The 22,084-nt window shown below is 56.0% G+C and overlaps 1 protein-coding gene and 2 long non-coding RNA genes across 3 annotated transcripts in view; 2 read left to right on the forward strand and 1 right to left on the reverse strand.

Moving 5' to 3' along the window:
* LOC105860653 (uncharacterized) overlaps positions 1-7,073 on the reverse strand; it is a 75,219-nt gene extending 68,146 nt beyond the window's left edge. Inside the window, exons 1-2 of the long non-coding RNA XR_012912423.1 lie at positions 6,605-7,073; positions 5,344-5,483 (exon numbers count right to left, since the gene is read on the reverse strand). This is a non-coding gene — a long non-coding RNA (uncharacterized LOC105860653). The remainder of the gene's footprint in view (positions 1-5,343; positions 5,484-6,604) is intronic.
* Positions 1,706-7,135, forward strand: LOC142861063 (uncharacterized). Its single transcript, XR_012912422.1, has 3 exons — positions 1,706-1,833; positions 3,744-4,004; positions 7,045-7,135. It is a non-coding gene; the product is annotated as an uncharacterized LOC142861063 (long non-coding RNA).
* Positions 7,136-7,584: 449 nt separating this feature from the next.
* CST7 (cystatin F) lies at positions 7,585-21,183 on the forward strand. Its single transcript, XM_012745525.2, has 4 exons — positions 7,585-7,742; positions 17,840-18,012; positions 20,017-20,133; positions 20,662-21,183. Exons 1-4 carry the CDS (start codon positions 7,673-7,675, stop codon positions 20,737-20,739), a joined length of 438 nt encoding a protein of 145 aa, XP_012600979.1. The 5' UTR covers positions 7,585-7,672; the 3' UTR covers positions 20,740-21,183.
* The last annotated feature ends 901 nt before the right edge of the window (positions 21,184-22,084 follow it).

Consider the following 22,084-nt stretch of genomic DNA (forward strand, 5'->3'; position numbering starts at 1 on the left):
TGGCAGGCATGGAACCCTCCAGTCCCCAGCTCCAGCCACACGTAGCTGCTGAGGCACCCTAAACAAGGAGCCCCTGGCACTGTCATGCCATGCCTTTGGTCATGCTGTTCCCTCTGTGTTCACTCCCTCCTTTCTTCCCAGAAAACTTCTACATAATCAACAGAACCCAATTTAAATATCCCTTCTGTGGAGACTGCACATCCTTCTTGTTGCAGATGAGTTCCTGGGGGTCAAATGAGATGGCTCTGCGAGCAGGGATCTTGGTGGTGCGGGTGGTGGGAACGCTGGGCTGCACTGGGCCTGCACAGATGTCCTGCCATGAGCCGGGGACTCAGACCACCCTTAGCAAGGGCATGACCTTGCTCCACGCTGTCCCCTTTAGCCAAGGGCAGCTCTAGGAGGCACTGAGCTTTCAGCACCGGAGGAGCACCTGTGTCCTGCCAAGGGGCCTGGTGGCGCCCGTGCCCACCAAGCAGTCCCAGGCAAAGTGAGCAACTCTGTCCCGCGCTCCCTGCTGAGCAGTGCTCCCTGTCTGAGTGACATCTGCCCTCCCCTCCAGGGGTGAGCCCTTGGATCCAGCCTGGGCCTCAGTCAATGCCCAGGGCAGGCGCGGAGAGTCTGCAGACGCCACCTGGACTCTGAGTGACAGGCTGCTGCGTCCCTCAGGGCTCCCATGAATAAGTCAAGGCTGTGAGCTGGCGTCAGAACCACAGAGTGGATAGCCCGGGCAGCCAGCCCTGAAAGACCCGAGTGAGCCCGGCCTTCCAGGAGCACGTGACGGCAGGCCTCCTGCGGGCATCTCACATCACAAATCGGGAAGGGTGCGAGGTGCAAAAGGCCCCTTGGTCCAGGCTTAGCCACCGGGGAGAGGTTCTCAGCTCTCCTGGTAAATGTCATCTCCAGCTCTTCCACCCTCCCCTCTGCGCTGGCCACCGGTACCCCCAATTCCGACCCAGCTGTAGACCTGCTTCCCATCTGTGTCAGTCGGAGCCCTTCCACGCTGGAAAACAAAACAAAGCTGGAAAGTCCAACTTGAATAGCCTTAAACATTAAGGGAGTTTATGGGAAGTCATAGCTGGAGGAAAATCCAGCAGTAAGTAAGCCTCAGGATGGGTTTGATCCAGGGGCTTGTCATGGCTGAGTTCCTGCGGTTCTCCCCTTCCAGCTTCCCCTGCAGCCTGGCTGCCCACATGAGTACCAAGAGGCAGCCGGCAGCTTGGGGGCTACATATGGTTTCGTTCATAGCCATGGAGGGAAGGAAGGAGAGTGGGACAGGGAAAGGGGGAGGCTCTTTTCTCCCCCCAGCAACAGAACATGAGTCCTTCCCTGACTGATTGAGTCACCTTCTGTCCCCCGCCCACCTGTGAACCAACCAAACTGACCAAGGCCAGCCATGAGCTGGAGGAGGGCGAGCCCCTCCTGAACCCAGGCTGCAGGGCCAGCGAAGCGCCGCACTAGGTGGCAAAGCCCGGCGCAGGGTCCCTCCCAGGGAGGCTTAGACTCTAATTCTCTCTGGACCCACGGGAGCCAGGTCACCTATGTCCCTCCCACCTGCTCCTCGGACCGCGTGACAGTGACGCTGTCCCATGGAGACGCGGGGTTTGCTTTGTTTCCGGTCCCTTGAACCTGGGGGTCCCAGGTTCTCGCAGAGTGAACTGTGTGACTTTGGAGGCCACGTCATAAAAGACAATGGCTTGCTGCTCCCTCCAGGGGCCGCTCGTGTTTAGGGCCTGGCCCCGTGCTGTGCGGAAGCCCAGGCAGCGCAGTGGGCAGCGATGTCCCGCCCACGGCACCTGCGACCAGCCGGCGCGGGAGGGAGCGAGCCTTGGACAGGTGACTCCAGGCTCCGCCTTCCGGCCTTCCCAGCCGGCGTCTGACATCCCGGACCGCACGGGACAGGTGTACCCGCCCGTAGGGGTTCCCATCCCAGCACACAGACAGATGGGGTCTGGCTCACAGCACCAGGCTTTGCGGGGCCGTTGGGCAGCTAAGCCAGTGGAAGCCCACGCTCGCAGGACGCCGAGAGCCTCCGCGGCGAGGCCGGTGTCGGTGCGTGAGGCTCAAGGTCAGGAGTTCGAGACCAGCCCGAGCAAGAGCGAGACCCCGTCTCTACTAAAAATAAAAAGAAAGAAATTAGCTGGACAACTAAAAATATATAGACAAAAAATTACCCGGGCACGGTGGCGCATGCCTGTAGTCCCAGCTACTTGGGAGGCTGAGGCAGGAGGATGGCTTGAGCCCCGCCGGCTGCGAACGGAGACTGCAGGGGCGCTACCCGCGCGGGGCTCAGCGCCCAGCGAGGGCTGCAGACGCGCCCGCCGCTGCGGAGGAGGAGGCGGCGGCGGCGCGGGAGCGGAGCGGGTCCGCGTGCAGGGAAAGCGGCGGTGCCCAGGGCGCACACCCGAGGCCACGGGGCGGTCTCAGTCGGGGACCCGGAGCAGGACGCCGAGTGCGAGCGCGGGCGGCGCGCTCATTTCGTGGAGCACAGCGCCCCCTTGTGGGCACGGCCCGCCCGCAGCCCCGGCGCCCCGGAGGAAGCTCTGAACCGCGCTCTCGCACAGAAATGCGCGGACAAGGGTCCCGTGCGTCTTCCAGCCCTGGCCCCCAGCCCCAGGCCGCGGACCCGTACCGCTGCATGGCCTGTCGGGAGCCCGGCCGCACAGCAGGAGGTGAGCGGCAGGCCCCATCTAGCAATCCTCTCTAGGGCTCTCGTCCGTACATTATTCACGTACAGAAACAAATCTCCCCTGCAACGCGAGACCCCCTCTGAGGCCGCCTCGCTCCCCTCCGGCGACAGTCCTGCATCAGTGGACTCTCCCAGCACACCCCGCACGCTTGAGGCACCATCGGAGACACCCCCCATGTGCAAGCTGGCATCCGTGGGCAGGGGGCTCCTGGTCACCCTCGCCCAACCCTGGGCCTGGGCCCAGTGGAGGGTGGCCAGGGCTGGTCCTGAGGAGGGCAGGCTCCGGGACCCAGAAGCCAGGGCCACGCCGTCAGGGCATAACTTCCAGCAACTTCTCACCCTCTGAGCACCTCAGTTCTCCCATCTGTAAGGTGAGGGTGTGAGGATTAAATGAAGAAATAAGACATTTCAACAGCTCTATTGTGGGGCTGGCTGCAGTGGCTCACGCCTGTAATCCTAGCACTCTGGCAGGCTAAGGCAGGAGGATTGCTCAAGGTCAGGAGTTCGAGACCAGCCTGAGCAAGAGGGAGACCCCCGTCTCTACTAAAAATAAAAAGAAAGAAAGAAATTAGCTGGACAACTAAAAATATATAGAGAAAAAATTAGCCGGGCATGGTGGCGCATGCCTGTAGTCCCAGCTACTCGGGAGGCTGAGGCAGCAGGATCTCTTGAGCCCAGGAGTTTGAGGTTGCTGTGAGCTAGGCTGACCCCTGGAACAGTGTCAGTTCTGAGCCAGCATCCAGTAGTCCCCAAAAGGTCTTTTTCTTTCTTCCCAGTTACCCTGGTCAAAAGCTGTACATCCTCTTGGGGAAAGCCGGGAGAAAAATGAACGGAATACATTTTTGGCACTGTGCCAGGGTCCTTCCTCAAGGGGACCTGGCCTCCCCTCCATTCAGGGAGTCTGGGTCTGTAAACTGGCTCAAGTCTGGGGTTGCTTGAGAGACTGTGACTCTACCTTTATGATACCAGTTAGAATTTTGTTCTGTGTACCTAGAACTTCTCTGCTTATACAGATCAAGGAAGAATTTAGTGAGCTTCCATTCTGTTTCACTTCTAGGAACACCTTGATCAACCAGCTGGTGCCATAGGTGCTCTTGAGTCGGACGCCCCTGAGTGCTGTCTCGGCTCTGCTGTCCATCACAGTGACCACACCCACCTTGCCTTCGCCCTGCGACCTCAGGGTCCAATTACTCCCGTTGCATTCAGGTCTCCCAGCAAGGTCTGGCCTACAGAGAACAGGGAGCACACAGCTCTTCAGAGACCCGGGCTCCCCTCGCAGGAGAGGTAAAAGGTGTATCTTCTGGACCTCCCGATGTGGGTGAGTAGATCCTCAAGGACAAACCCACTCAAACGTTCCCATCTCCCTGGGCCTTTGAATCCCTTCCTCTATGTTAAGCCAAGGCAGATCTGGCATTTCCAAGTCACTTACTACGGCCACCTTTTTGATCCATGTGTCAGGCAACACACCAGACTGTCAGAGCCCTTTCTCACTCTCTGAGCTGCAACATTAAATTAGAATCTCTGCTTACTGAGCCCGTATCAATACATTCAATCTGATCCAACTATATGTTCCTTCCACCATTATACAAAACTTTCAATATCTATTTTCAGACATGTCCCCTAGATTCCTGTTTACATAAATTAGAAAATCAAGTAGTTGTTTTGGAGCGTAGTACACCTCCCCATGGGTCATGCTTTGTACCGCACCTTTGGGGACCTGCTGGGACTTGATTCTAGTTGTGGGCCTAGAAGCACAAGGGGTTGTTCGGGGTCAGTACTAACAAGAATCTGCAATGTCTGGCATGGCAATGGCCTCAGGGAAGGTCATTACCGTTTTTTCAGGAAATGCAGAGTTAATCCCCTCAGACAGGGCACGGGATGCCCCTTTCACGGAAGGTGGGAAGGACTCTTCCACGGGCAAAGGAGACCCATCAGAATTGAGGTGCCCAGTGTCCCCAGCTTCATCAGAGTCTTCCCACATGTCCCCATTCCAACTCACAGGGCCCCATTCTTTCTCAATCAATCCTTCACTGTAAGAGTAGACCCATGCAGGGCTCAGAGTTCAAGTTATTATACATTCAGACAACTGAAGTATGAGATTCTGCATTTGATTTTCAGAAATCTCAACCTTGTGGCTACAGGAGATAAAAAGTCTCCTTCACAGCATGCATGGCAGCTTTCAGGTATTTATGCAGCACTTGAGCTGGAAATTCATCCTCTTCTTTTACCACTTTGTCCAGTGACATTAGAACCAACCAGCCAACCTCATTATATTTGTTGGATTTATAAAAATGTTCAAAAGTATCATATACATAGTCACCTAGCAACTTGCTTTGCACAGCTGGTTGATTGGGAGAAACTGATGGAGATATTTTGCATACCTCTATTGCCACACCATGGATTATAATGCTCTCTTTACTACTGGAGATGGAGTCATTAACAGTCTGTAAATCTAATCAGATTAAAAGAGCCAATTCCAGAAATCCCAAAACCAATTCAGAAAACTCATCCTTAACATTTTGTTCCATTACAACCCTACTCCTGGTACCAAAATCTGTATTAGTCAGGATTCTCCAGAGAAATGGAATCAATAGGAGATAGAGATAGCTAGAAATATCTAAAAACATACATGCATTTATTATAAGGAATTGGCTTACTCAGTTATGGTGGTTCAGAGGTCCAGACCTAGCAGAGCTGATCATGTACATTTCAGTATGAGTCTGAAGACCTGAGAACATGACAGCCCATGGTGTAAGTTCCAGTCCAAGTCCAAAGGCAGGAGAAACTGACGTCTCAGCTGAAAGACATCAGGAAGAGAGAGAAACGTCTTTTGTACTCAGGCTTTTTATCCATTTAGGCCTTTAAAGAATTGGATGAGGCCTACCCGAGCTGGGGAAGGCCATCTGCTCCACTCAGTCTACCAATGCAGGTGCTGATCTCATCCAGAAACACCCTCACAGACACACCCAGAAATAATGTTTAACCAGATATGTGTCCACCCTATGGCCCAGTCAAGTGAACACATAAAATTAACCATGAAAACATACAAACACAGACTTATACACTATGCATATATGCACATACACATACCCCTTTTGTACATATTCAGAAAACATACATATTCACAGTCAATGATAGACTCCTGGACACACATGTACACACAGACACAAACACATTACATACATCTACACACAAGATACCACGTATACACACACACTTGCCCCCCAGAACCCTGTAACAATGTTGTAACAGTAACAGTAGCCCCTTCCTGCTATGGAACTTTGTGACTTACTGAGGGCCACCATGTGCCTTTGCTTGCCCAGCAGGCCAGGGGATTGGCAGGTGAGGCCATAGAATGTGAGCGGCCATCACCCACAGTCACAGATGCGAGGGTCCAAGGCCCAGAGAAGATGCAGTGACTGGGTCAAGTCCCGTAACCACTCGGAGCTTCATCCAGTGCATTTGAAAGTGAGAATAACACACGACACTAACCACAACCTGCCCTCCTGACTTACTGGAGGATGGAGCCTGCCTCCTTGCCTCATGTTTGGCCAATGCCAGGGCACCCCAGGCACCTTGCCTTTCCTCCTGGCAGGGAGAATCCCAGACACGACACACATGACCAGGGCACAGAGGCCTGCAGAAGAGACACCACCCCGGAGCCCTCATGTCACAGCCAGTGACAGCCAGACAGTGGAGGTCCCAGGACTTGGCAGGGCAAGCAGAACCACGGGGTGTGGTCACAGTAGCCACTCTTTGCTGAACACCACCGTCCACCATGCGCTGTGCTAAGTGCATTTCCTGCCAACAGTCCTCACAACAAACCTCTGAGAGGCCCTGAGTGATTATGTGGCTTGTCCAAGTCCCACGAACACAGATCTCACTGCTTGAAATCCCGAATGACCCTGCAGGACCCACCTGGTGCAGAGCTTCCCCTGGGATCGCGTTAAAATGAAGGTTCTGACTCAGAGTCTGCATGTCCGAGAGGCCTGGGGGTGATGGGTGCGCATGGCGCCTCCCACCGCGAGGTGCAAGGCTGGCTCCGGCATCTCCTTCCTGCTATCCTCATTGCCCGGTTCAGAAGGGGATGCAGGAAGCGAGAGCCATAACTGCTTGCTCTATTCCACGCCCTGAGCGCTAACATCGCGGAAGTCCCCAAATCCTCACCACAACCCTTCCAGGGGAAATCGAGATGTGGAGAGGCTGTTCCCTGCCAAAGGTCACCCAGGTGTTAAGAGGCAGAGCGGGGATTCCAACTCCGGCCTGGTGTGGCTCCTGAACCCCACTCCTAACCCCTGGTGCACTGCCAGGGTGCCGGAAATTCAGGGCTACATACTGTTCTGTCCTCTCTTTTGCAGGCTTTGGGCCAAAGATGAGACGTAATCAATCACCTAATCAGCAAGCCCTCGCTAGTCCGGTTTCCAGGTGCAGAACTCATTCATTGGGAGCATTGTGCTGAGGATGTTCCTCCTCTGAAACTGGCCTCTGCACCCTGCTTGCCCGCTGCCTGCGACAGATGCTCCCTCGCACCGCCAGGGCCTCCTGTGGGGGGGGGGGCACTCAGAACGCGGGAATCCGGGCGGCAGGGGTGCATAGTTTGGAGGAGAATTAAGTGATTCTGCTTTTGAAAATTCCTGCTAATGTTTTAATGCAACATATCTTCCCTGTATGCTTCGGGGGTACAAAATTGCGCCAGGATTTGTTCACGGGTCTCGGTTTGCTCCCTCCTCCCCCAGCAAGTGATCGCTGCCGGGAAACTTATAAAGGAAGCGGTTGACTTGTGGCGAATAGATCTGGAGGTGAGGAACTTCTGCTAAAAGTGATTCAGCAAGAAGCCACCCCTCTCCAGCACCACAGAGGCAGCCCCCCAACCCCGCCCGGCCCGCGGCGGGGGCGGTCTGCTGGGCGGGGCTCCCGCGGCGCCCGGCACCTCCCGCCGCGCGGCCCCTGCCCCGCACTGCCGGCTCTGCGCTGCGCGGGGCAGCCATGCGGGCCGGCGCGCTGCTCGCGCTCTGCTGCCTGGTCTCGAGCACCGCCGCGGTTAGGGTTACCCCAGGTAAGTCGGGGTCTCCCCGGGCCGCCTCGCGCGCGGAGCTCGGGGCTCTGGCCGCTCCCCAGCTGCTTTCCCGGGATTGCCCGACGGCGGCCGGAGCTCCCTCCCCGCCTGCGGTCCTCCCCGCCTCGGGTCTTCCCGCTCCTCCCAGGCTTGGAGACCCCAGGGGACAGCGCGGCGACGAGGGGCGCGGGGCTCCGGGGCTCTGCCGGCTGAGGGGTGCAAGGAAAGTCCCCCGCGATGCGCCCGCGGTTAACCGGTTTTATCTGATCGCGCGTCCTTCCTTCCTGGCCATTGCTGTCCTGTGACTTGGCTGCAGGGACCCTAACAATCAGACACTTACATCCTTCTTGCTGTCCGAGCCCTGAAAGTCAGCGCTGGGGAGAGGGCGGGGAAGAAGCGGCAGACGGTTCCTATGCGCTGGGAAACTGAGGCACGGCCGGGTTGGGTAATTTGCAAGTCACACGGCCAGTGAGCTCCTGCCCCATCCCCGAAGGGAGCCGGGCGATGCCCTCCCCAGCACAGGGAATCAGACCATCGTACTGATGAAGACTTAGAAGCCCCCCTCCCACGCCACCATTTAACAAGGAAGCTGGTGCCAGAGGGCTGAAGTGACCTGCTCAAGTCACACAGCCCACTGCCCAGCAGACGGGGACAGCACCCAGACAGGGCCGGTTTCTGCCCTCCCCTCTCTTTCCGAAGGGGGCTGGAGCCTGGTCAAAGATGGCCAGGCAGAGGGTTTTCAGGCGGACCAGTGAGGGGGTCGGCCCCAGAGACGCCCTCATGGGGAGTCAGGATGCTGAGGAGTCAGTGACACTGGGGGACACTGCCTCAGGCTCCCAAATCTGGCCCGGGGTGGGTGCTGCGATTTGGGGGTATGCGGACAGGGAGGTGAGGGGGCAGCTTCCGCTGTCAGAGATGGGGCACCCCTCAGCCGGAGCAGGGTGGGTGCGCAGCAAACACGTGGTTAACGCGTGGTTGACTGGAGGGCTGGGGGCAGTACACCCCACCCCTGCCTCCCCCTGCTGTGCCTCTTCCTAGTCACTGGTGAGGCCCCCACCCCCTCCTCAGCCTCCCACCAGCCCCGCTGCCCCTCCCCCATAGTATCACCCAAGGGGGGGCAGGGATTCAATCCAGAGAAGTGGCTCCTTCCCAAAGGGGGCGGGGAGGGGTCTCCTGGAGGGGACATGGAGCAGAGGTCCTAACGCGCGCTGGATCTGGTTGTTCATGCCGACTGTTGCTGGTGTGTTCATCTGCTCACCTCGCAGAGTGGGCCAGGGACAGCGCAGGGTCACATGGGGAACTGTTATGACCCGAGTGCTGGAAGGCTGTTGGTGTCACTGTAACAGGCAGTGTTGCCTGCCCCTTTGCTGGTGTGTAATTCGGGACACAGCCCTCCCGACCCATTTCCCCCCATTCCCCGGCAGACCCGCTGTCTGTCGCTGAACCCCAGAGGGAAGCTCCAGAGTCCACACTCTCGCATAGGGACGCTCGGGCACCTCAGAGCCATACCTACTGGCTGTGGAGCCTGGAACCTCCCTAAGCCTCAGTCCCATCATCTGTGAAATGGGATGATGGTAACTGTGTTTCCCTCTCTGACCCCAGAGAGGCTTCACTGAGTGGCTCAGGGAGAGCACTGGCACAGAGGCACACGGGGGGCCTGGGTGCCCTCTGCAGTGGCCTCAGCCCCTTGCTCCGTCCAGTGCAGGCCCTTCTGCGGCTGTGCTGGTGACAACCCCGACACCCCAGCCTGGCTTGGAGCCAGGGTGCTGCCATAGTTTCTGGTGCCTCCAACAAGGGCCTTAGGTCCTCATCTACACAGTGAGGGCTCCGGGGGCCCTGTGTCTGGTGTTCCAACAGAGATGGGAACCCGGGCCACCACCCCTGACTCCTACAGCCTCTCCCTTGGCTCCTCTGAGAACAAACTCCAGGACCGTCCTCGTATGTATGGCCAAGGTGGGGCGAGGCAACGGGGCCCCCAAGGGTGGCGCCATCTGGGCTCTGGCTTCTCTCTGCGCCCAGCGCCAAATAACAGAAACCTCGGGGCTGAGCCCCAGGGGCGCCTTTCCCCCTTGAGCCTCTCAGAACCTAGGAAATTGCTACATTGGTTTCCTCCTCTGCCTTTGGCAGAAAAAGAAAAGCCCTTCTTTCTCAACCTGATTGGCATCTCTTCTAGGAGCTCTGCTGGGCTGCGGAGTCACACTCTGCCCCCTCCCCCCCTCCCTGCCCCCAGCCTAGCTTGCAGTGGCCCTTCTGCCTGGCAGGGGCCCTGGGGTCAAGGAGCCACCTGCTCTCCATCAGCAAGGTGATGCCAGGTGATACTACACTGCACCCAGAGACCACCTACAGCAAGGGGACCCCTTGTACCCCAGGAAGGAGTGGGAGAGCCTCCTGCAGGGAGCACTGTGGACTTCTACAGGCTGGGTCTGGGCCTGCTGGGGACCATAAACCTTCCCTCTGAATGCTGAGATTTCTTTTTTCAACGGGGGACATCCATTTGCCCTCAGAGACCCCCACTGCAGCCGTATACATTTTGATATGATATTTGATAATAATTACAATGTTGCGTGTCAGTTATTGACAAGGGCTTCATGTGTATTGTCTCATACATTCTCACCACCACCTGTGAGGTGCCACCATCATCCCCATGTTACAGATGAGGACCCCGGGGCTCAGAGGTTCAGCCCTTGCCCACGCCTGCACAGCCAGTGAGAGGCAGAGCTGGCATTCAAGCTCCAGTGTGGCCCAGTGGGTTCAGCCCAGGACTGATCCTGGTAGAGACCAGCGTCCTGTCTGTGCCAGAGAGACACATGTGCCCTCAAATGATGGGTCCCTTCACAGTCAGGTGGGTGTGGCCCCATGGAACTCATGACAAGCACCCAGACTCACGGAATTACGATGGTGTCACTTGACAGGCGCAGATGGGGCTTGGGTGACTCATCTCCAGGTGGGCAGAGAAAGGTCACCAGCACCCTGAGTTTGACATTCACTTCCCAACACCCAAGCCCTCAGGCACAGCCCTCCAGACTGCAAGCTCTGGGAGATGGGGGCCGATGCAGGGGTCTCAGCACCCAGCTCAGCACCAGCCCATGACCAGGGCACTCCCCCAGGTGACAGAGAGAGGGGCACCAGCAGAGACCGTGTGCGTACAGCTCTTGGCACCCAGGTTCCCTCCTCTGGAATGGTTTCACAAGCGGGACTCCCCAGCCCCATGGCCCAGATCACTCCTGAAAGAGGAAGGCGGTGGGCGGTGCAGGCGTCCCCAGCCGCCCTCGCTACTGGAGGCAGGGGCTCCCCTCCCCTCCAAAGGGCAAAGTCTGTGCACACCTCAGCGCTTGGAAATGTGGCCAGTGTCACACACCTGTCGCCCTCCTCAGAGGACATGTGTCCAGGGTGTGTTAGGTCTTCAGAAAAGTAAATTAAAGGATGTTTATCAAAAATTTGCTACTAGGTTATTCTACCAGCTACTTCTGCAGCCCCTTAGGAGACATTTGCCCGTGTGTTTGGTAGTAATTTGAGGGAAGTTTATATTCTCTTTAATCCGCACGGAAACAGTGGAGAACCACTGTAGCTAACGCTGGGTACCGACAGCATTTCCAAACTTTGGTGTGGCCTGTTCAGCTCGGGGTTTCATATAAACTCTTAGACATTTGCATGAGAAGTCCATGCACTCGTTGTGCCTTTAAATGGGCACAGTGCCCTTGAGTCACAGTCCCAATGCCAGTGTCAGGATTCTGAAGAAGAGTGAGGAGATGGAACAGGATCAGAAACAGGATCAGTTATCATTTGTGATTTATAAGAAAAAAAATATTTTCAATCAGGAAGCACCAGAACGTTTCCTCCAAGCTTTGCTTCCCATCCTGACCCTCCACTCTAGAGGAGAGACCCCGAGATTCTCTGAAGCAAGGGCTGCTGGCGCTGAAGCACTAAGAGGTGACTTAGAGAGGAGGTGGCCCAGGAGGGTCCGTTAGTGCTGGGCCTGGTACACAGCAGAGCTCCGGGGGATTCCAGCTTGCGCTGGCTCCCTGGCGCACGCCCTGCGCTGGCAAAGGCAGGAGGTGGCAAGGATGAGCCCACCCAGAGCTGGAGGGGCTGATCCCGGCCCACATTTCCCCCTTTTCAGAGCAGCTCGGTGCCAGCTCTACGGGGGCTGTAATCCGAGGACACTGGCGTGCACTGCCCAGGGACACTGCCCCGGCTGTGCGGCGTCCTGGTGTCCTCGGGACGAAAGCCTGGCGCCCTCTCCCAGCCTCTCGGCATCTTGTGTGCACTGGTGGCGTTGCCCCTTGCCTGGCTGTGACCGTGCGCCCTCGCCCTGGGGGTGGGGTGGGGGAGCCTGGGGCTGGCGCCCAGTTCAGCACGTCCCCAGGGTGGAGGGGTGCGAGCTGCTCATCGGCGGTGCCCCCACTTCCTTTGGAGCAGGCCTGGCGTGCTCGGCGCCTTGTTCCTATATAAAAGCATGCTATGCGTCAACTTTCACTTCTTCTCACAAGGTGGCTCGTGCGTGTGTTCTGAGTCCACGTCACACGGTTATCACCGTGGACGTCCGAGTCACCCATCCCCCTTGCTCCTGCCCCATGCATGCGCCAGCCTCCCCTAGGTCACGTCAGCCACCTTTTAACCGAGCTCCCACCACCCCCTATCCCTCTGGCTGGCTGTTCTCCCCTCGGGTTAGAGTGGCAGGCCTGAACCCAGATAACCCGCTCCAGCCTCGGCCTCTGCCTCGGGTCCTCTGCTGTGGCCTCTGCTAGGGGGTCTGTCTTGGAGTCCTCTGCATTTCCCATAGCACCCACCAAGAAACCCTTTTTGAATGGTGGGGGGGGGGAGCATGGTCTTTAGAATGGTCAGACCTGGGTTTAGCCACCCAGGACTCCTCCCAGCCCTGTCACCTCACATGCAGAATGGGGACACCCATGCCACCTGCAGGGTGGGAGAAAAATTCCCCACAGGTACTGTTGGGGCAGAGCAGGCTCTCAGAAAACTACAGCACCCACTCACCTGCTCCCCCACTTCTGCAAATCCCCCTTCCCTGGGGAGTGTCCTCTGACAGTGGGTCCCCCACGCCCCATCCTGGCCAGGGCACTCAAAGAGCCAGTGGTGCATCCACTCTTCACCTGCTTGGTCGCTGGTTTTTTTGTTTTCTTCCCTAAAGACCATTCGCCCTTTGAGATGTTTGTTCTTAAAATAGTTAGATTTTCCCTGTTAATTTCTCTTGATGAATCACAAAAAGTTAATTTGGCTTTTAAATGTTTTTTTATTTTTTATTTTAGCGTATTATGGGGGTACAAGTGTTAAGGTTACATATATTGCCCATGCCCCCCCACCCCCTCAAGTAAGAGCTGCAAGCGTGTCCATCCCCCAATCGTTTTTAAAAATTAAAAATAGAGCTTTCAATATTTGTTTAGACAGCTATAAGACAGTCAAAGGTTTACTGACTTGAAGCCTACATTTTAAGAAACATGTAGTTAATTTAAAATGAACCAACTTCAATAGTTTTCATAATCTTTTTCTGAAATCTTTAGGAACTAAAGGAACTTTAGAATCTTTAGGAACTAACATCACATGTTTGCAAGGGACGTTCATCTGAAAGTCAGAGCAACCTCTGAGTTTCACTTCATTTTCTAAATTCTGTTAAATTCAAGCACAATTAAGTTTAATACATTTTATCTTAAAGTTAGCAGTGGCGGCCGGGCGCTGTGGCTCACGCCTGTAATCCTAGCTCTTGGGAGGCCGAGGCGGGCGGATTGCTCAAGGTCAGGAGTTCAAAACCAGCCTGAGCAAGAGCGAGACCCCGTCTCTACTATAAATAGAAAGAAATTAATTGGCCAATTGATATATATATAAAAAATTAGCCGGGCATGGTGGCTCATGCCTGTAGTCCCAGCTACTCGGGAGGCTGAGGCAGGAGGATCGCTCGAGCCCAGGAGTTTGAGGTTGCTGTGAGCTAGGCTGACGCCATGGCACTCACTCTAGCCTGGACAACAAAGGGAGACTCTGTCTCAAAAAAAAAAAAAAAAAAAAGTTAGCAGTGGCTACCTTTGAGATATTGAGAATGATTTTTATTTTTTTGTTATACTCTTCTGTATTTTTTTAATTTCCTACCCAAAATAGGTAAATTTATAATCAGAAAAAAAGCCATAAATGTAGTGTTTACAAAGAAAAATATGGACAGCCATATTAATCCAACGCAAGGAAAAAAGTTAAAAAAAACCACACTAATCTCTGATGGCAAAAGTACACTGAAAACTCCATCCCTTCCACCAAGTGTCTTCGTTCTGTCTCTGCTGCTTAGATGACAGTGATGAGCAGAAACCAAGCTGGTTTCCAAAACAGTTTTTTGTTAAAACTAAAACCACACTTGACTTCCTGTCATCCACGAGCACCTTTGGTATCGGGCCCCCTCCCTCCTTCCTCATGTCCCATGGACAGCCCCGGGGCTCCAGCAGACGCCCCCCCCCCCACTGCCACCTGTGCCAGAATCACCTGGGAGCCTGGGGAAGTGCAGGTCCCAGGCTTCACCCGGACCCACCAAACCCAGCTCCTGGCACTCGAGGAACCAAAGTAGTTTCTGTTTCCATCTTCGGAGACCTTAAGCAAGGGCCGCAGCGGTTTAGGTGGGGCTGTCGTGAAGGCTGCATCGCAGTGAAGGAGGGTCCCAGGGGTGCTTGTGCAGGACTCGCTGTGGACCCGCACACGGACCGGCATGTGGGCAGCACTTCCTGTGTCACAGGGTGCTGGCGGTGTGCTGCTTCCTTGGGGGTGGCAGACCAGAGTCCTTGTGCTGCTGAAGCCCAGGTAGCCGTGCAGTCACCAGAGGCTCAGTCATGACACTTTCTCTCCTGGGAGCCAAGTCGAGGGACCCATTTGCCAGGTGGCCTCCCTGCAGGAAGGAGCTGATGCCCCGAGACAGCTGGGCATCCCCAAGGTCACAGAACTTCCACAGCCCACACCTTCTCTCCCCATTCCCGAGGCTCCTCCATTGCACCATCCCCCCCCTCGAGCCAACGTGAGGAGAGAAGCCCCCTTGGGGGGCTGCACGGCATCCTGCTTCTCTCCCCTCAGTGGGTCTGGTGTGCACCCACCGCGCCAGGCGCTCGGGTTCCAGGGAGGGCCCCTGGCAGACCTCGAGCGGTGGCAGCAGCGCCCTCTCCGGGGCCCTCACTCTGAGCTAAGATCACTGACGTCCGGGCAAGGCTTCCCACGGTGCCCAGCTATAAAGCCGGCCCCCTCCCTGACCCCAGGTGCTCTCCTCCCAAGGGGTCCTAGGGCCCAGCTTTGCCAGCCATGCTGTAGCAGGCACAGGCACCCTCCTGCCAGGCTCGAGTACTCAGGTCTCCACTCTGCTTTCCAGGGCCCGGCCTGGCCAGCCCACCAGCCCTAATCCCCAGCCCAGTTCAAAGGCAAAGGCATTTCCCTGGCTCCCTTCTTTTGGGGCTCACAACCATCTATCTACTCAGTCCCCACGGGGGGCACCTCGTGTCCAGTGGGACACCCAGATCTGCTCCCAGCAATGATGCTCCTGTGCTGTTGGATTCATGCTGGTGTTTTTCTCCTTGAAGTTTTGATTTCTTCATAACCCAGGGAACCATCCTGTGTCTCAACTCCCCTGAAAGTCCACGTCCCTTGCCAGCATTATCTTCTCCAGCAGCCACATGTCTAAAACCCAGATACATCTGGGGCCTTCCAGCCTCAGCCAGATTTGGTTTGGGTGAGGAGGAGGGGTGATCACAGGTCATCACCGAGCCCGGAAGCTTATCTGGTTAGCGTTGCTGCTACCCTCAGCCGGGTCTCCACTTCCTGCTGCTAAACCCACCTTCCTGGACTGAGTGGCTGAACCTGGAGGCCCAGGGCTTGCCGGTGCACTCACCTGGGGCACTCCGAATAGGACACAGCCAGGGGACACTGAGCCCAGGACGGAACATTCTAATCTGCACCGGCCGAGCAGCCCCTGCCTCTCAGAGCTCCTGGGCACTGGCAATGCAGCTCGTGCCACTGAGGACTGAGCTTTATATTTAATTTAATCTAGTTAATGTAAAAAAAAAATCACTACATTGGCGAGAGCCTGCCCTGTGGGACTGCTCAGCCCTAGTCATCTCCGCCACACTAATACTTCAGGACAATCTGGGAAATTCTCAACAAGAGAAGCAGTTTACAAACCTAACACCCCTCCTCCCCAAACTCCCTCCTCCCAATTTATTTAGAATTTCCCCCACAAATTTAACTTATTATCTGAACACAAAAACAGTCTGTAACTATTGTAGAAAAATTGAAAAATACAGAGAAACCCAAATTCGAATCACTGATGACCTGCCAGCCAGAAAAGGCCGCCATTCGCTTGTTGCTGCAGGGAGCCTGCGGGCCCTGTTTACACTGATATTCTTAATAAAATCCAAAGCTCGCGGCCCACCCCACGTGGCCCTCTCTCGCCCTCTCGGCTCTTCTCCCTCTGGCCCTGCTCTGGCTGCTTGGGCTCTCCCGCCCTGGGACTGTCCCTAGGATGCCCCCACACACACACACACACACACACCCCCTGCTGTTTTCTTGCTTCCCTGTGGAAGGTGAGGGAGCCCAGGACCAGGAGGCTCTGGGAGGGCTTGGTGAGCGCCTGGAGGGAGCAAACAAGGAGCCCAACTTGAGCGGGCCCTTCGGAGGGAGCCCAGGAGGGACGGGGCCTGTCTGCCTTACCCTGGGACTGGGGAGATGCCCCTCTTGCTGCTCCCCCATCTTTTATCCAAATACAGGCCTCATTGGTACAGGAAGGGCACAGAAAGGCAAGAGAAATCTAGCCTTCCCTGTCCCGAGCTGGAAGGCCATCACGTCCTTCCTTCCAAGGGGAGAAAGGCCACACTAGAAGCACCCCGGGGCAGTGCAGGGCTCGAGAACCAAGGGCTGCCTCTGGGGGTGCCCTGGGGGCAGGATTGGGGGGAGAGCTGAGCCAGGAGCCTGGTTCTGACCAGGGTGGACAGGAGGGGGCCCTTGGGACAGGACGCGGCCAGCACTGTCTCTGCTCCACCGGCTGTAGGGCCAGGCTGGGCCCAACTTCTAACGCCTTAAGGCTACATCCTGCCCTGAGTGAGGGTCCCCTCATGGGGGACGTGCTCAGTTCTTCTTACATATGTGGGCAGGGATGACCTCACTGCACCAGCCTCACACCTGGTCCTCAGCTTCGAATGTGGCACACCGTGGGGATGCCCAGGGAACGCACTTGTCAACAAAAAAACCCCACGTTCTGTAAAATAATTTAAAGACTTTCATTCTGAGCCGAGGTGAGTGACCTCGCCCCAGGGAAACATGCCTTCAAGAGATCCTAAGAAGATGTACTCAAGGCAGCCAGGTTCCAGTTTGGTTTTATACATTAATGGAGACAGGAATTACACATAAAATCCCAAATCGATATAGGGAAGGCGTACATTGGTTTGGCCCGAAAAGGTAGAATGTCTCGGGGGGGGGGGGGGAGTCCACAGGTTATAGGTGGACTTAAAGATTATTTAAATAAAATAAACCAATTTGTAATTAGTCAATGAAATGCAGGTCTTCCAAAAGGCTGAATAGGCTTTCAGTTAAGGAAGTGTATTAATCAGAGACCAGAGACTCAAGTGACCTATTAAGAAAATGCATGGCCTGCAGGTGTGGTTTAACCTTTGTCTTGCATGATCTTAGGTCTATTAATGACTTAGTATTACATCTTACTGTTACACAGGGCAGCTCCAAAAGGGAGGGGGCATGAGGAGGTGTGTCTGACCTCCCTTCTCATGGCTGGTAACTCAGCTTTATGGTTTTTCTAGGGTCCCATTAGCCAAGATGGTGTCTATTCAGTTAGCTGGGGGACCTAAGATTTTATTTTAGTTCACACGCTGTAGGGGTGAAGCTTAGATGGATGGCTAAGGAGCGGGTGGACAGGGTACACAGGTGAGGAGTGGGCAGGTGACGGGGTGATGGCCGGGTAAGGGGGAATGCAGGTGAGGGGTGGGTACACAGGTGAGGAATGCAGGTGAGGGGTTTAAGAGGAGGACTGAGCACCCCCAAGTGGGAGGCATGACACGTGGACCAAAGGCCCTGCTACCATCAATGTCTTGTCTGGTTCTTTGTTTCTCTTTCAGAGTTTTGCTCCCAGGACCTTAACTCAGGTGTGAAGCCAGGATTTCCTGAACCAATAAAGACCAATGACCCAGGAGTCCTCAAAGCAGCCAGACACAGTGTTGAAAAGTTCAACAACTGCACAAATGACATATTCTTGTTCAAGGAGTCCCACATCAGAAGAGCCCTGCTCCAGGTGAGTATTTGGATTCTGGATGCACCCCTGGGAAACTGAGCTGCAGTGACCCCCCCCTCCCCCATCTAGAACATTCCCCAGGCCAGGAGCTGACAGCAGCAAACAAGGCTAGCATCACCTGGAGCCCAGCACAAAGCCCCTGAGCCATTTCCTTACGCAAACCTTGCTTCTGGGCAGTCACCAGGCTGCTGGCCCAGAGCCCAGTAGCATCGGGAGCAAGGAGGGCCGGGGCCCTGGGGGATGGGAGAAACTGATCAAGGCGCTGCCAGTCAGAGCTGCCCCCGCCAGCCCCCAGGTCCCCGCCCGGCCTCACCACTCACTCGCACCACAGCCCTGAAAGACTCCTTGCTGGTGTGTTCTTGCACGTCCCAGCGCTCTGCCCAGGCCACCCCTTTGCCTGGCTCACACCTGCCAGCCTCCAGCCTGCCTGCAAAGTGCTCACCCCTTCTCAGTGGCCTATCACACCTGCCCAGGCCTCCCCTTTGCCTGACTCCAGCCTGCCAGCCTCCAGCCTGCCTGCAAAGTGTTCACCCCTTCTCAGTGGCCTGTCACACCTGCCCAGGGCACCCCTTCCTCTAGGGGACGCTGGCAGGGCACAGCCAGCACTTGCTCATCTGGGTCCGGAGAGCACACGGTCTGCAGGGACACAGCACGCAGACAGTGAGGAGACGGCATCAGGAGGTGGCTGCCGAGGTCTCTGCCATTTGCTAAACACAGGGATACCGTGCCGCTGCTTGCTAATCGGCACGGCTGTGGATGGCACCCACGCCCCCGGGGCTGCTGCCTGGGGGGGAGCCGCAGTGACCCTGCTCTGGGGCTACCGTCTTCAACAGCGTCCATGGCTACGCTGGGTTGGATGGGGGTTGCTTTTTATAACCTTTCTTATTCTTTTTGGCAATTGCCAACTTTTTAAGAGCAGCACAGCTTTACGTGAGGAAGCGTGTTTTTACGTGAGGAAGCGTGTAGATGGCAGTTTGATGTGTAGCCCGGGCTGTGGATCTTCCGTGGCGAGGCGCCACCTCCCCCAGGAGGCCAGGGTGACACTCTGGGCCTGAGTGTCCAAGGTCCTGAGGAAGGGGTGGAGGGTTGTCCCTCTCTACCTCGGTGATGTTGGGGACAACTTTATTTCACTGGTATTTGGTGGAGCTGAGACTAAAAATTGAGGAATTTCTCTTTGACTCCTCTAAGACCACAAATGAGAAGAATGAACCAGGTCATGGGCACGTGGAACACAGCAGGGGTGTGGATCAGTTTCCCTGGCACAGGTGGGAGGGAGCAGGCCTCCACCTCTGGCCTGGGGGCGGGGTGGACGGGTGGGCAGAGCCTAAGGAGATGTCCTAGGGTACGACACAAAGCCTGCTTCACCCAGACTGCAGCAGACTGGAGTTGGGGGGCGTCCATCCAGGGCCCACTTCCTTCCCGGAGGTTCCTCCTTGTCTCCTCTCACTCTTCTCTGGCACTTCCTGTGATATGTCTTAAAACAGCAGTCCTCAACCTTTTTCACACCAGGGACCGGTTTCATGGAAGACAATGTTTCCACAGACGAGGCGGGGGGCATGGTTTTGGGATGATCCAAGCGCATTACATTTATGGTGCAGTCAAACCTCCCTGCTAATGATAATCTCTATTTGCAGCTGCTGCCCAGCGCTGGCATCACCGCCTCGGCTCCACTCCAGATCACCAGGCATCAGCCTAGATCACTTACTTGTACACAGTTCACAGCAGGGTTCACGCTCCTATGGGATTCCAGTGCCGCTGCGGATCTGACAGGAGGCGGTGATGCGAGCGCGGGGAGCGGCTGTAAATACAGGTGAAGCTTCGTCCACTCACCAGCCGCTCACCTCCTGCTGTGCAGCCCGGTTCCTAACAGGCTCGGACTGGTATCAGTGCTCGGCCTGGGAGTTGGGGACCACAGTCTTAAGGCACCTCTTACTAGTGGGGGGAGCCTGCCCTCCTTCCATCCTGTGCCAAGTGACCCAGGACCCTGTCCCTTTCTCTCTCCAGATAGTGAAAGGCCTGAAATACATGCTTGAGGTGGAGATTGGCAGAACCACCTGCAAGAAAAACAAGCACCCTAATCTGGACAACTGCGACTTCCAAACCAACCACACGCTGAAGCAGGTAACGCAGAGGGCCTCTCGCCTCCTCAGAACCCCATCCGTCATCACTCCCCTGGCGCGTGGCTCCACATCTCACTCCTGCGGAAGTCAGGCCTCCCGGCACTCCTGCATGACCACGGACACGGAGAGGGGGGTCCCGAAACTGCAGAGGACAGTGTTGTCCTCCACCTTGTCCTCCCCGCAGACGACCACCCTTCCCTCTGAGAGGCACAGCTCTGGGAGGAAGCCCCTGGGTTTGGGGTGGGCGAGGTTAGAGCAAGAAAGGCTACCAAATAACTCAGAAATTATGTATATATGCTACATATGCTGTATCTCTCTTCAGGGAGCAAGGGAGAGGAAGTAAATGTGTCAAAGTTTAACAATGATAAATATAGTCTTACATCATTCTTTCAACTTTTCTGTAGATTTGAACATTTCTGAAATAAAAACCTGGGGCAGGGGGAGACTGCCGGCCGAGAGGCCCCAGGCAGAGGTATCTGGAGTGAGCCTGTGACAGGAGGATTCTCAGGTGTGCCCCTCTTTGTTTCAGACTCTGAGCTGCTACTCTGAAGTCTGGGTCATGCCCTGGCTGAAGAGGTACGAGGTGCCTGTTCTCCACTGTCACTGACTCCCGCCTCTTCAGCGAGCCTGCAGCTGCGACAAGCACGTGACGCGTGTGCCCTTCACCTCCAGCTCCGTGCCATGATCCCCCTCCCCTGGCCGTCACAGGCCCTCCCCGGCCCTTCCTGAGTTCTTCGGGGCCATCGCCGAGTGGCCAGGATGGGAGGTGATCAGGCCTCATAGCCAGATGAAGTATATTATGTTGCATTTTCTTCTAAAATTAACTCATTTTACTGCTGCTGTGCACCTAGATTCAGGGTCTGAGCAAAGGGACCAAGTTGCTGGATGGGAGAGGCTGGAGTCGGGGGCCCTATCCCCAGTGGTCCCAGGACACCCTAAGGGCGCAGGGCTCAATCTCTCAGTCTGAGTAGTTGTCATAGCCCTGGGTGGGCAAGCAAGCCTGCATCTGGACCGTTTGTGGACAAATAAAGAGCTAATCATCTCAGAGCAACGGCAGCGTGCTTTACTTTTCAAAGGGAGAATCGGGAAGGTGAAGTGAGTGTTCAAGGGGTCCCCTTCACCGAGGGATTGGCCAGTTTATGTCACTTTCCTGGGAGGCCTGTCCAGTGATTAGCTGCTGGCCAGCACATCGAAGACCACAGCAGCCAGAGGCAGGCAAGCCTGTCCTCTTCGAGAACCATCAGGGCAGGGAGCACCCACCTGAGGAAGCCACCCTCCAACTGTGCTGTCTTCTCTGCCTGAGCCCTCCCTGCTGCCTCCGAGGCCCGGGGCTTTGGAAGCATGGCACATGCAGAGCCAGAGTGGCCTCAGGGCAGGCAGGGCAGGGATGCATGTGAGATGAAGTGGTGCAGAAGAGGCCCACACTCTCACCTCTAGCTGGTCTCGCTCACCATGAAGTGCAACCAGAGCACAAAGCCACGCCTGGTCAGGCCTCACCTGGCCTCACTGCAGGTGGGAATGCACATGCGCAGTGCTCCGCGTGCAGCAGCGCCCCCACTGCCCAGCCAGGATTCCCCCAGACAGGAGACCCCAGCTAACCCCCAGTGCTCCACCTGGGGAGGAGAGGGGGCCTCAAATCCTAACCTCAACACTCCCAGGTCTGAACACTAACCTACACCCATGATTTTCAACACTCACTGGGGCAGGAATTTTTCCCATCTCATAAGTAAGATACCCTGGCCAGCCCAGATACCAGCTGGCCGTGTGGCCCCCAATCTCAGGCTCCTGCAAATAGTCTCTCCGTGGGGTCCTTCTGTATAAAATACATCCACCACTTCGATCATTCTTAGCCTGTTTTCTGAATTACATGTTTTTCCCTAAACTAGCCCTGGTGACGCAGGAAAGGAGCCAGGCTGGCGAGCCAGTGAGCAGCATGCTAGCCTGACTTCTGG

Source organism: Microcebus murinus, chromosome 16 (assembly GCF_040939455.1).
Source record: "Microcebus murinus isolate Inina chromosome 16, M.murinus_Inina_mat1.0, whole genome shotgun sequence".
NCBI lineage: Eukaryota > Metazoa > Chordata > Mammalia > Primates > Cheirogaleidae > Microcebus > Microcebus murinus.

What these genes read in the sequence shown, in the direction of transcription:
- CST7 (XM_012745525.2), top strand. Translation starts at nt 7,673, where the DNA reads ATGCGGGCCGGCGCGCTGCTCGCGCTCTGCTGCCTGGTCTCGAGCACC. An exon ending in TCAGAAGAGCCCTGCTCCAG is followed by an intron (nt 18,013 to 20,016) that starts GTGAGTATTTGG and finishes TTCTCTCTCCAG; the next exon opens with ATAGTGAAAGGCCTGAAATA. An exon ending in CCAACCACACGCTGAAGCAG is followed by an intron (nt 20,134 to 20,661) that starts GTAACGCAGAGG and finishes TCTTTGTTTCAG; the next exon opens with ACTCTGAGCTGCTACTCTGA.